This window comes from Bos indicus, chromosome 14 (assembly GCF_029378745.1).
Source record: "Bos indicus isolate NIAB-ARS_2022 breed Sahiwal x Tharparkar chromosome 14, NIAB-ARS_B.indTharparkar_mat_pri_1.0, whole genome shotgun sequence".
Classification (NCBI taxonomy): domain Eukaryota; kingdom Metazoa; phylum Chordata; class Mammalia; order Artiodactyla; family Bovidae; genus Bos; species Bos indicus.
Window position 1 is genome coordinate 44,173,123 of NC_091773.1, and position 14,700 is coordinate 44,187,822.

The 14,700-nt window shown below is 41.6% G+C and overlaps 1 protein-coding gene across 2 annotated transcripts in view; it reads right to left on the bottom strand.

Annotated features, from left to right (window-relative positions):
- Positions 1-14,700, bottom strand: part of ZNF704 (zinc finger protein 704) — a 259,768-nt gene that overhangs the window by 14,296 nt on the left and 230,772 nt on the right. For both annotated transcript variants that reach the window (XR_011570627.1, XM_070802741.1), the window contains exons 6-7: positions 12,428-12,695; positions 10,071-10,175 (exon numbers count right to left, since the gene is read on the bottom strand). Coding sequence is in view for 1 of the 2 variants with exons in the window: in XM_070802741.1 (XP_070658842.1) it covers positions 10,071-10,175; positions 12,428-12,695 (373 nt within the window). In the remaining variant the exon portion in view is untranslated. The remainder of the gene's footprint in view (positions 1-10,070; positions 10,176-12,427; positions 12,696-14,700) is intronic.

Consider the following 14,700-nt stretch of genomic DNA (forward strand, 5'->3'; position numbering starts at 1 on the left):
AACCTTGTAGAACTTCTGAGCACCCACTTTGTGCCAGGGTCCCTGACAACAGCTCTACTTTCCCAACTACCCCATGTGATAAGTATTCATCGTTCCCATTTGACAGATGAGGAAACCAAGCACAGGGGGGTTAAATAACTTGCCCAGGGTTGCGGAACCTGTAATGGCCAGAGTCGAGCTCTCCCTGATGCCAGACCATGTGTTTAACCTCCTCATGCTCTTGTCTCTCAGCTGCGATGATGGGAGAGTTCCCTTTGCTCTCCATTCCTCTTGCATTTCTCACTTATTCTCTTTGCATCACCTGCTCACGTAACATTAAATATCTCCCAGCAAATGGGATTCTCAGAAGCTCCAAAAAAACTAACAAAACATAAATGATGTGTCATGTAAATATACAAGATTGTCATACACAAAAGAGCAAACATTTAATAAACTTAAAAACATAATCACTGAGAAGCCAGCATGACCACAAGAATACCAGTACTGACCAACAGTCATGGGAACATCCCTAAGCACACTTAGAGAACTGACTTTCTCTAGTATAGGGATCTCGACTTTTTTTTTTTTTTCATTTAAAAAATGAATGTAAAAGAATGGACATATAAGTGCTATTTTCCCAGTTATAAATTAAAAAAAATTAAACACGTAAGAAAAAAAACTAATATTTTAAACCATTGTTGCTATAAGTCTGATTTATTCTGTACCATTGGTCTTCACTTTTCTTTTTAAAAAAACTTTATTTTATTGTAGTAAGAATACCTAACATGAGGTCTACACTCTTAACAATTTTTTATGTGCACAATACAACACTGTTGACTCTAGATATAATGTACAGCGGATCTCTAAAGCTTATTCATCTTGCTTAATGGAAACTTCACGTCCATTGATTAGTAACTCTCGTTTATCCCCTCCCCCTACCCCTGTGGGCTTCCCTGGTGGCTCAAACCATAAAGTATCTGCCGGCAATGCTGGAGATGCAGTTTTGATCCCTGGAGAAGGGAATGGTAACCCACCCAGTGTTCCTCCCTGAAAGTGAAAGTTGCTCAGTCGTGTCTGACTCTTTGCGACCCCATGAACTATACAATCCATGCAATTCTCTAGGCCAGAATACCTACTCCAGTGGGTAGCCTATCCCTTCTCCAGGGGATCTTCCTGACCCTGAAATCAAACCAGGGTCTCCTGCACTGCAGGCAGATTCTTTACCAACTGAGCTATCAGGGAGGCCCCATTCTTCTTTGCCCGGAGAATCCCATGGACGAAGGAGTCTGGTAGGCTATAGTCCATGGGGTGACAAAGAGTTGGACACAACTGAGCAACTAATGCTTTTTCACTTTCCTAATCCCTAGCAACTACCATTCTACTTTTTGATTTTATGAATCTGACTATTTTAGATATACTGTAAATGAAATCACACAATATCATACAGTATTTGCCTTTTGGTGACTGATTCATTTCACTTAGCATAATGTCCCTGGGGTTTATCCACATCAGCATGTGTTTTAGAATTTTCTTCTCTCTCAAGTCTTGAATATTATTTTACTGTATGGAATACACTAGGTTGCTTTTTAAGCATTCAGATTCCTAAGTACCAGTCCAGATGTACTGAGAAAATGTCTTGGGATGGGTTTCAGGAATTTACATTTAAAGTCTTTCCCCAAATTCTCATGAAAGTGAAAGTCACTCAGTCGTGTCTGACTCTTTGCAACCCCATGGACCTGTAGCCTGCCAGATTCCTCTGTCCATGGGATTTTCCAGGCAAGAATACTGGAGTGCATTGCCATGCCCTCCTCCAGGGGATCTTCCTGTCCCAGGGATCGAACCCTGGTCTCCTGCATTGCAGGCAAATTTTTACCATTGGAGCCACCATGGAAGCCAAATTCTCATGCTTATTTACTTTTGAGAACTACTAATTAACACCATGAGAAATACTCTGCTTGTTGAGATCATTAAAAACTCCAAATTTATCTGATACGGTGCAAATAATTACTGGAGGAATACATGAATATGTTAAATAGGGAAGAGCAAAGATGAAAGGGCATTTCAGAGTTCAAAGTCTACAGCAATGGTGTCTTCAGGGAATGACTAGTGGCCAGTATATCTGGTTCTGTCTTGTCCTTGAAATACCAGAATATCATTTTCCTTTTCTTTTTCGTATCAGAATGAGAATTAATTTTCCATTAAAGAATTAATTAACTGACTCTTTACTTTTTGCTAAAGCTGAGGGGATTGAGGGCCAACAGAGGTGAGTAACATACATACTTTTTTTCATAAAATGAAAGCTTTGGAGTTCAGTGTATGCATTTGATGTGGATGGGCATGTTTTTCCAGAAGCAGAATCCCCACACATCCCCCAACCCGTTGGGATCAGGATGCATGCCTGTGTGCTCAGTCGCTTCAGTTGTGTCAGGCTCTTAGCGACCCTATGGACTGTAGCCTCTAGGCTCCTCTGTCCATGGGATTCTCCAGGCAAGAATCGAACTCCAGGTGGGATCGAACTCCCACCTGTTACGTCTCCTGCATTGAAGGTGGGTTCTTTACCACTAGCGGATCAGGATGCATATTAGCAAACCAGAGGGAGTGAAGGCTTCAGAGTTTATCCCCACTGTAGATAATCTTACTCCACTCCACTGCAGTCCACGGGGTTGCTAAGAGTCAGACACGACTGACCGACTTCTTTCACTTTTCACTTTCATGCATTGGAGAAGGAAATGGCAACCCACTCCAGTGTTCTTGCCTGGAGAATCCCAGGGATCGGGGAGCCTGGTGGGCTGCCATCTATGGGGTCGCACAGAGTCGGACACGACTGAAGCGACTTAGCAGCAGCAGTACAGCAGTAGATAATCTAGAATGTGCTGATATGAATTAAGTGCTCAGGACAATGAAACAAAATTTTTTTTTAAATTATTGTAGAACTTGTAGAATCCCAAGAATACCTCCTTATTCAGTCAGAGAACTGGAAATGTTTAGGTGACATGCCAGGGACACTATTTCCATCAGCTGGGGATAATGTGGAAGGTTCTAAATTTTGCAAAATGGCCATACCCTTTTGGTGTGGGCTGGTGTGAGATGGTAAAATGCTCTTCATTCACATATATTTATTAGGTTCTCACCATGCCCAGGTGGCTCTAGTGGTAAAGAACCTGTCTGCCAGTGCTGGAGACATAGGAGACTTGGGTTCGATCCCCAGGTCGGGAAGGTCCCCCAGAGGAGGGCACGACAACCCACTCCAGTATTCTTGCCTGGAGAATCCCATGAACAGAGGAGTCTGGCAGGCTACTGTCCACGGGTTGCAAAGATTGAAGCGATTGAGCACGCACGCATGCATGCCCTAGGCACTGTTGTAGATTGTGGGAATACAGCGATGAACAAGATAAAATCTCTGCCCCCATAGAGTATACCTTCTAATGGGGAGAGAGACAATAAGCACAAAAGAAGTAAGGGCATTTTAGTGATAAGTGCATGAAGAAACTAGAACAGGCTACCAGACCAAGGGTGATGGAAAGCGTATTTGTTTAGGGTGGCGAGGGAAGGCCTCTTGCACTGGCTACCTTTGACCTACAGGGCAGTCTGGGGAAAGGGGAAGGTGAGGGCCAAGACCTCACAGGTGCAGAGGCCAGTGGGGCTGGAAGTGCAGCTGGGGGAGGCAGCAGGTAGGAGGATGGGAGGTGGTGGAGTCAGGTCAGCCCTTGAAGCTGTGATGAGGAATTTCAGTGCCTTTCTAAGTACAAGGGAAGCCAGTGGAGCATTTTAGTAAAGTGAGACATCTGATTAATGCTTTAGAAAGATCACTCTGGCTCCTTGGAGAATGAATTGGAGATAGCCCTGGACAGGGCTAAAGACTACTTAAGAGGCTTTTGTACTAATTTAGGAGGAAAATGCACTGGTGATTTAGATGGTGTGACCGTGGTGGGGAGAAGTGGTTGGATTCATATCCTGTAGAGGCAGAGTCTGGACCCTGATGACAGATGGGCTACAGGACAGGAAATATGAAGACAAATCTTTAGATGAGTCAGGGATGAATCAAGAGGAGTCAAGGATACATCCTAGGTTCTGGCCTGAGAGGATGAAGGGATATGGGTGCCATTTACTGAAATTAAAAAACTGGTGACCTGCTGGGCTTCCGAGAGGATGAGGACCAGATTTGGATGTACTCCAGGAAGAGCCCTTCTCTATGGTTTTTATTTCTGCTAATGGCTTTTTTAACTCTGGAGTTGAGGGCGTACCTGTTTTGTGTTTAGTCCTGTCCGATGGCAGCCCCTCCCGTTTCACAACAGACCTGGGGTTTCTACAGCCTTCAGTGTAGCAGAAGCCAGGACTCACTTCACATACCAGCGTGTGGCTCAGTTCTATGGGAGGATGAATACAACCTAACTCATGAGCTTTCCTGGAGACCTTTAACATCAAGACGATCATGTTTTGGTGTCTTATGTTAACTGGGGCTGAGGGTGGGAAAATCAAAGGGAGAGACTGGCAGAGGGAGTCTACCAGCATTTATTCAGTGCTTGCAAATGTGAAAGATGGGCCACTGGGTTATTTATAATCTCGTTTAATCTTCAGCAAAAAGCCTGAAAAATAAGCACTATCTGCATTTTGTAGGTAAAATAATTTAGGCTTGGAGCAGGGAATTGGCTTACATGGATCTCAGAGTTAAAAGCAGCAGCAGTAATTTTCTAAGAACTTGTTAAGCTAAGTACCTTCCCCCATGTTATCTACATAATGACCCTGGATAAGCAATGCTATCACTTCCACTTTATAGACAAGAAGATGGAGAGGGTAAGGAAGTGGCTGAGGCCACGCAGTTAGTAAACAGTGGAGCACTGGCTGTCTGACACTCGGGGATCTTGGTATTTGGTTCTGAATGGTGCTAATGCCCTGTTTTCTGGTGTCTTCCAACCTGCCTCATCAATGATGACAATAATGTGTGCCCTGGAAAACATGATTTCAGCTCTCTTTCCCAATGGCTTCCATATTCTGTATTTATTTGTTTTATATCTTAACTTTTAATGTTCTATTTGGGGACTTGTTTTATAAAAGTTGGAGAGAGTACTATGTGGTATTACTTCTAAATTAACAAAATGGGCTACATGCCTATAATCTGTCTCCTGATTAGGTGTGATTTCAGGAGAGTTTGAGTTCAGTTCAGTTCAGTCGCTCAGTTGTGTCCGACTCTTTGCTACCCCCATGAATCGCAGCAAGCCAGGCCTCCCTGTCCATCACCATCTCCCAGAGTTCACCCAGACTCATGTGCATCGAGTCGGTGATGGCATCCAGCCATCTCATCCTCTGTCGTCCCCTTCTCCTCCTGCCCCCAATCCCTCCCAGCATCAGGGTCTTTTCCAATGAGTCAACTCTTTGCATGAGGTGGCCAAAGTATTGGAGTTTCAGCTTCAGCATCAGTCCTTCCAATAAAGAACTCTAAATTACAGTCTGCAAAAATTATGGCTGATTTCTCCCATATGTTGAGTATATCTGTGTTATATGAGTCAGTCCCAATAAGGAGAATCCACTTTCTCTGCCCTCTGTTTAATAGCAATGAGATACATCACAGATAACAACACTAGTAAGTTCTCAACGTCAACCAGTGCCAAGCACTGTGCTTGAAAATGCAGCAATACGAGGCAGTGGTTGTACAGCTAAGTTGAAGGCATTGCTTAAGAGAGGTTCTGTGACTGACTGGCTAGATGTCACAGCTTGTAAATGCCAGAGTTAGTATTTACCTCAAATCAGTTCAGTAATGGGCTTCCCCAGTGGCTCAGTGATAAAGAATTTGCCTGTAATGCAGGAGATGCCGTCAGGAGATGTGGGTTTGAACCCTGGGTCAGAAAGATCCTCTGGAGAAAGGAGATATCAACTCTCTCCAGTATTCTTGCCTGGAAAATCCCATGGACGGAGGAGCCTTGTAGGCTCCAGTCCATGGGGTCGCTAAGAGTTGGGCATGACTGAGCTACTTCCCTTTCACTTTTCACTTACATGCATTGGAGCAGGAAATGGCAACCCATTCCAGTATTCTTGCCTGGAGAATCCCAGGGACGGGGGAGCCTAGTGGGCTGCCGTCTATGGGGTCGCACAGAGTCGGACACGACTGAAGTGACTTAGCAGTAGCAGTAGCAAATACGTTGGAGAAATTTCTCTGTGATTTTATATCTCTCAAATGCAAAAAAGCCTCCCGTCTTGGTTTTAATTTCTTCTAACAAACAATTTTGAATCCTCCATCCAAGTGTTTGGGGAAAAAAAAAAACAAAAACCAGCTAAAGAGCTAATAAGCACTATTTCAGGTCTGGAGATGATTTCTCTGACCTGAAGCCTCTTGGCATGGCCCTTGGATAGCAGATTGATTAGCTTCTACTTACTTACATGGGGCCTATTATGGACCAGATTTTGTGCAGTCCAACCTTCACATATTGAAGCCCTAATTCTCACTGTGGCTGTATTTGGAGATGGAGCCTTTAAGGGAGTAATTAAAGGTATGTGCTGCCTGTGTGCTAAGCTGCTTCAGTCGTGTCCAACTCTTTGTGACCGTATGAACTGTAGCCAACCAGGCTCCTCTGTCCAAGGGATTTTCCAGGCAAGATGCTGACTGGGTTGCCATGCCCTCCTCCAGGGGATCTTCCTGACCCAGGGATGGAACCTGCATCTCTTAGGTCTCCTACGCTGGCAGGCGAGTTCTTTACCACTAATGCCACCAAATGAATTCAAAAGGGTGGGACCCAACGGCTCTCTCTCCATCTCCCCGCCTCCAAAAGAAAAGGCCATGTGGGGACATATTGAGAAGGTGGCCTCTGACAAGTCAGCAGGAGGGGTCAGCTAGCACATTGGTCTGAGATTTCTGGCTTCCAGAACTGGGAGAAAATAAATGTGGGTTGTTTAAACCACCCAGTCTGCTATTACGGCAGACTAACACAGGGGCCGAGAGCTCTCAGTTTTCTGCCCTGAGAAGACAGGGAAAGAAAGGGAAATAATTAGAAGAAAAGAGGAGTCACTGGGGAAAAACAGGTCAAGAAAGCTGTAATTAACCATGGTCTTCTCCCTACCCTATGCCCATAGCCTTGGGCTAGAAAAGACTGAACCTATAGTTATGTTTGTGAATATGCAGATCGACTTTCTCAGCTATACACCTCTGGGAAGAAGTCTTACCCAGGGAACTTATTAAAGCCCCCAATTCAGGAAGTCCAGAGTAGGCAAATGAATAAATAAAATTCTGCAAACCTTGGGATTTCACAGAAGGAGATTATTTCTACTTTCTAGGAAGCATATGAAAGCATCTCCTCTTCAATACTAGGTCTCAAAGACAGGGGAAAAAAGGAAATCTTAAATGGGGTTGACAACCTCAGGGTACTTGCTTTTGAGTAAAATAAGAAATGCGTTCATTGAAGAGGATTGGCTACCCACTCCAGTATTCTTGCCTGGAGAATTCCATGGACAGAGGGCTACAGTCCATGGGGGTCACAAAGAGTCGGACACAACTGAGTAACTAACACTTTGAATAAAATAGCAACTGCTCTGTTCATCAGTTTGGATAAAGTGGAAGCCACCCCTAATACTAGTGCCTTATCATTTGAAACTTTTAGAGCTTTTGTCTGAAAACCCTATTACACAAATGTAGGAGGTGGGGATTCACGTGTTCTCAGTCAGCCTGGCTCCCCATCTTCTAAGGGTGGGACTAGCAGCTGTGGAGAATTCAGGGACGGTTGCTGGCACCCAGTCAGTGGACATGGACAGTCCTATGCTAGGAGGTGTGGAGTTGTGAGATCCAGCCCCCAGTGTAAGTGGGCAGACAGCAAGCAGCTACTTTTTTACTCTTTTAAAAAAAGACATGCTTGAGAGTAGGACAACATGAAGAACACTTTGAGTAGTAAACCTTGTCATCCTTCTAGAATAAAACAAAAGCCTTGGTAAAGGGCAGCTTTCCCTACTCCCTTACCTTTATTTTTAAATAGTAATGGCAAGCTTGACTGCTAAAGCCATCTAAAATCAGATAGATTGGGAATTCTCTGGTGAAAGAATAAATTAGTAGCTCACATAGGATTTTAGTGGGAATCTACTTAACACAGTTATTCTACATACTTTCCGTCAAAGCTCTAGTCCAGGATGTCGCTGGGAACCAGTCGAGAGTGAAGTGAGGAACTCTGAAAAATCTAGGACCTTGAGAGGAGGGCCGAGATATCCATAGTATCCATAGAGAGAAAAGTCTTAAACTTTGCTTGTTGAGAAATCAACAAGAGGAGGGAGCCTCACTGGTGTCCTGCCGTGTCAGCCGCTTAGGAGATTCAGGGGACTTAAAACTAGTGAAAACCACTCACAGTGATGTCACTTTATTTCAAAAGGAAATGATTTAATTAATAGAACAAAGGGGAAAATATTCCATTTGGGCTGATAAAAGAGGTAACTTGAAAGGAAATCTGAACTTCAATGTTCTGTCTACATGCTGTACTTATTTTTTCACCAGATGAGCAATGTGGGGTATGTTTCTGAAAATTCAGCTCTAATCAAAGACAGGACTGAACAGAATTCAGAAGAGTAGGTCTCTGTAATTCTATGTTTGGAGCTGCCTCTCTGAGTTAGAAGGGTAGTCTCAAATGTCATATTGAGAGCCACTCTGGTCTTTTTATGTCTATCCAAAAAAAAAAAAAAAAAGTTGCCAAAAAGGCTGACACCCACCTTGGGGGAATTATTGCTCTTGCCAGAAGCAAAACTAATACCTCCACATCTAATCTCTTCTTTTTAAATGTTTGTAACAAGGTCATCCATCGTATTCTTGTTCTTTGAGAACAACCAGCAGTTCCCACTCTTCATGAAGCCGGCACCTTTCATAATTACTCCAGATCCACCATACTGCTTAAAAATCCAATTCTAGGGGTATTTTCTGGAAGCCACAAGATTTTCAAATTGCTGCCAGCAGGATGCTTTTTTATTGTTGGCCGTTCCTCTAAGGAATTTAATAACTATTCTTTGACAGAGCACAGCATAAATGATTGAGCCACTTTCATTTTTATCAGCTCCACAGGAGGCCTTAGCATTTGCTGGAAACCTCTGGGAGTTGCCAGCGGTTGCAATAAGAAGCTTTTGTGAGGTCCTTGGGGAGGGGGTGGAGAGGAGAAAATAAGGTTAATATCTATTATCATAAGCCACTTTCTGAACCTTATCAGGAGTTGTAAACCCCTGAGCATGAGCAGTGTGGAGGGCTATGGATATTCTGTGATAAGCTGTAAAAGACTCAATATCTTCTAAATGAATAGTTAAGAATCAAGTAAATTCATGGTGAGTTTTCAGACAGTAATTATTTAATATGTCAAATCAATTCTAAAATAATCCTTAAATCCGACGGCATATTTCAATACTCATTTATTTGCAAATTACCCATCAGCATGGATTATTTAGGCTTTAGAAGAAAAAAGTTGATTTCAATTTCTACTATCTGAACTTTCAGAATGACATACCCACAAACAATAATTTCAAAGTCAAATTGTATATAGTTGAAAGAAAAAGTGAAAGTGTTAGTCGCTCAGTTGTGTCCGACTCTTTGTGACCCCATGGACTGTAGTTCACCAGGCTCCTCTGTCCATGGAATTCTCCAGGCAAGAATACTGGAATGAGTAGCCATTCTCTTCTCCAGGGGATCTTTCTGACCAAGAGATAGAACCCAGGCAGATTGCAGGCAGATTCTTTACCATCTGAGCCACCAGAGAGCTCATAATGATACACGCCATTTACCTGTAGAGTCTCTTCCTTTTATCTTTGGGGTCTGAGTTCAACTATTAATTTTATAAAGCCTTTAGGAAACATACAAATACACCACCCATACAAAAAAATCTTGATATATTTCCAACAAGATGTTTATCAACAGATGAAACTGTCTTTTACTTTCTAAAATTCCCGTCAAAACACCTTTTCACAGAGAAGTTGGGCTAGTCTGGACCACGAGATAGCTTGGTGAGCTTACAAATATCACTTTAAAAAAAATTATTCTGGCATTCTAATTTTTGTCTTTTATTTTGCATGTTTCTACAATTTGTTCTCTAAATGTATGCTTGGCTTTGACCAGATTTCTGGCTTTTTGCTTTTCTACTTACTGGAATGCCTGTGAAGGTAACTGGAGGAGACTGCCAAGAAATGCTGAAGCTGCTGCCGTTGGGGGTGAACTTGGCTGCTCCTGGAATGGTCACTGGGGGTGTGGCCTATCAAATAGAAAACAGAGAAAGTTGTTTTGAAAGAATATTTCTCCTTGGAGTCTTAAGCTGTCATTACCAAAATAAGGCTTCAGAAATAATCTCAGCTTTATTAATGACAAAATTATAATAGGAGGAGATTAAGCATGGTTAAAGAAAGTAGCTAAACTTTTTATACATCTAAAGCAATCTAAGGTATAGGAGGAGAAGGTTTTTGGCTGCTGATTTCTGAATAGAAATTTGATTATACATACACGTACCTATCTTAGGACATCTGTGAGATACAATTCCTTGTTATCAAGTTGGGAGAGATGGTAGGTTGACAATTACATTTTGGGAAGGTAATTTGGCAATACATGTCAAAATTCTTAGTGTTCTGTACACTAGCTATTCCACTTCTAGAATTTATTCTAAAGAAATGGACACAAGGATGTTCATTGCATAACTATGTATTATATTTTTTTTAAAAAAACTGGAAACACATAGGGAAAATGATGCTGAAGAACACTCGTTGGCATGGGAAAATGTTCATGAGATATCAAGTGGAGACAACAAAGCACAGCGAAAACAGTACTGTAATAGACTCCATTTTTAAAATGCACACGTAGAACAGTCCTGAAGGACCATATGAACCAAGGGGCTTCCTTGTTGTTGGGACTTGGGATGGATTTTCTTTCTTTGCTCACGTTTTTAATATCTTTATGTTGAACACTTATAACTATAAACAGAAAAATCCCAATGCTGTGAATCTATAGTTTGGGAAGGAACTTCTCGATCCCTTAGTGTATGTTCCAACTCTCATTAAATACATAAGAAAAATAATTTAAGTTGGTTCAAGCCCATGATTTTGGACCTAAATGCAATATTGACAAACAAGAACTAAGGGATGAATTATCCTTTTTGAATAGAAGAGTCAGGAATGAAAGTTGCTGCATCAACTAATTTAATAATTAGCGCTATTCCATTGCTCTTGAGTTGAAGTCTACTTAATAAATGGCTGAATGACTTCTCTACAGGGTTAGTTTTACTACTTTTATAGATATAGTTGCTAGTGGCAGTGGTTTTGTAACTGGCACCGTTGGAAAATATTTTGGCAATACATAGCTGTTCATGCTGTATCCTAAGACTCAGTAATTACTCTTCTGGAAATTCAATGGGGAGAAAAAACAACTACTGGCACAGAAGTGTCCTCACTAGCCTTATTGATGATAATTAAAAAGTAGATACCTAACATAAGAGAAAGAAACAACTTGATGTTTTGATTTAATTGAATTCAGTCATATATTCAGTTCTACGGAGAGTGTTTATAAACAGGAGTGGAAGAACACAAATTACAAATATGTACAGGAGAGTTTTCTTTTAAAAAGTTACATAAAGTAGTTGAAAATTATGGGAAAACTGTTTTTTTTTTTTTTTCTTTATTTGAGCGTATTGAAATTTTATTAATCGACACTTAAAAGAGTTCAGAATTGCTGGGGGAGGAAGGAGTTTTAGCTGTGTCCTGTATTTGCAGGATTTGTCTCTAAGGCCTTAACAGACTTTAGAGTGAGGCAGAATCACCTGGAGGGTTTGTTAAACACAGACTGCTCGGCCTCACCCCTCGCTTCTGGTCTGCAGGTCTGGGAATGTGAATTTCTAACAAATTCCCAGGTGACGCTGACACTGTTGATCTGCTGAACACTGACAACCATGGCTCCAGCCTAACTAACTCCAGAGAGTTAGTTACCAATTCAGAGAGTCGGGGCACAAAGTCCTGGATCTGCAGTACAGGATGAGGCTGTCATTGTGCCAACGCTTGTCAAAGTTCATCTTAATTTATATAATTTTTTTATCTAACAAGTACTCACATCATGTGCCAGGCACCCTCCTGAGAGTGTTACAATATTAAGGATTTTAATCCTCATAACAACTTCTCAGGGATCAGATCTTCAGTCAGTTTTGGGAAGTTCAAGAACACCCTAGGGTCCAATCTGCATGAGATTCTGTCTTTAAAAGGAGAAAAAAGGCAAACTCTGCTACTGGGCTCTCCTGGATGCTGTTCTTCCACTGAGCTATCCTTTACTCACCCTGGAATAGGAAATGGCAACTCACTCCAGTATTCTTGCCTGGGGAATCCCATGGATAGAAGAGCCTGATGAGCTACAGTCCATGGGGTTACAAAGAGTCAGACACAACAGTAACAATCCTTAACTCACAGGTCAGAATGCTACCGCTTTTGGTTAGGAGTAAAGTGATTGCTCTCATGATCCCTGGCCAGTCACCTGGTAAGCGTGGTCAGTATGCACGAGGTAGAGGGTGGTGGGAGCAGAGCGGCTCAAGGGTGTCATCAGTTTTGTCTCGGTTTTGGCACAAGGAGTTTCTGTTCGGCTGGAATCTGGGATGGGAAAGGTAGGAGGCGAAGCCAGGGATTGGGAGGGCGAAACTGGGGCCAGGCTGCTCAGACCGTCTGCCACGGAGTCTGTGTTGAGCTTGATCTCAGTGTAGTAAAAGTCTTCTTCTCCATCACTGTAGTCAGACTCCCCAACACGCCTAATGCAAAAGAGAGCAAAGCAATCCTACTCACCCACACTGCTTTCTTGCCTTGAGATCTTGTACATGCTGTTCCTTCTGTCTGGAATGCTTTTCCTCTGTCCTGTCTGCTTGGCAAACTTCTACTTATCCTGCAACTGTCCACTTCCGGGGGAAGCCTTCCTTGATATCTTAAAGCAATTGACTCAACTAATCAACCAATCAATCAATTATTCAAAAAAAATTTATTGAGAGTCTACTATGTCCAGGCACTTTTTTAGGAACCCAATATTAGAGTGAACAAAACAGATTCTGCCCTGATGGAACGTACAGTCTAGTGGAAGAGGCAGACAAGAAACTTGTAACAGAATGCATCAAAAATAAATAATAATATCCCTAGGAACAAACCTGCCTAAGGAGGTAAAAGACCTGCATTTGGAAAACTATCTGACACTGATGAAAGAAATTGAAGACAACACAAACAGATGGAAAAATACACCACGTTATTGGATAGGAAGAAATTAATATTGTTAAAATGACCACACTCTCCAAGGCAATCTACAGAGTCAATGCAATTCCTATTAAAATACCAATGACATTTTTCATTGAACTAGAACAAATAATTTAAAAAGTTGTCTGAAAACACAAAAGACTCCAAATAGCTAAAACAATCTTGAGAAAGAACAGAGCTGGAAGAATCATGCTCCCTGACTTCTGACTATACTGTAAAATTACAGTAAACAAAACAGTAGGGTACTGGCATAAAGGGGATTCCCAGGTGGCTCAGTGGGTAAAGAATCCACCTGCAATGAAGGAGATACAGCAGCCACAGGTTTGATTCCTGTGTCAGGAAGATCCCCTGGATGAGGGCATGGCAATCCACTCCAGCATTTTAGATTGGAGAATCCCATGGACAGAGGAGCATGGCAGGTTACAGTCCATAGGGTCTCAAAGAGTTAGACACGACTGAAGTGACTGAGCATGCATGCACTGGCATAAGAACATATTTATAGATTGAAGGAACAGAAATAGAGAGCCCAGAAATAGACTTACACGCTTATGGTCCATTAATCTATGACAAAGGAGGCTAGAATATACAATGGAAAAACAGTAGTCTCTTCCACACATGTTGCTGGGAAAACTGGACAGCCACATGTAAATGAATGAAATTAGAACATTCTTTAACACCATATACAAAAATAAACTCAAAATGGATTATTAAAGACCTAAACGTAAGACATTACACCACAAAACTGCTAAAAGAAAACATAGGCACAGCACTCTTTGACATCTATTGTAGCAATATTTTTTTTTTCAAGTCTGTCTCCTAAAGCAAAGGAAATAGAAGCAAAAATAAGGAAATGGGACCTAATTAAACTTAAAAACTTTTGCACAGCAAAGGAAACTATCAACAAAGTGAAAAGACAAACTAATGATTGGGAGTAAATATTTTCAGAGGACATGACCGATAAGGGGTTAATATTCAAAATATATAAATAGCTCATTAACTCAACATTAAAAAAACAAACAATTCTATTTAAAAAATGAGCAGAAGAACTAAATAGACTTTTTCCCAAAGAGGACATGCAGGTGGCCAAAAAAGATGAAAAGATGCTAATTATTAGGGAAATGGAAATCAAACCAATAATACCAACAATGAAATGTTACCTTACACCTGTCAGAATGGCTATCATCAAAAAGAACACAACAAATGTTGGTGAGAAGGTGGAGAAAAGGCAGCTCTCATACACTGCTGGTGGGAAGGTAAACTGGGGCAGTCACTGTGGAAAATAGTATGGAGGTTTCTTAAAAATCTAAAAATAGAACTATCATATGACCTAGCAATTCCACTCCTGGGTATATATCTGAAAAAAAAAATCAGAAACATCAATTCGAAAAGATACATGCACCCTGATGTTCATAGCAGCATTATTTATAATTGCCAAGATATGGAAGCAACCTAAATGTCCATCAACATACAATTAGATAAAGAAGACACTACATACACACACACTCACACACACAC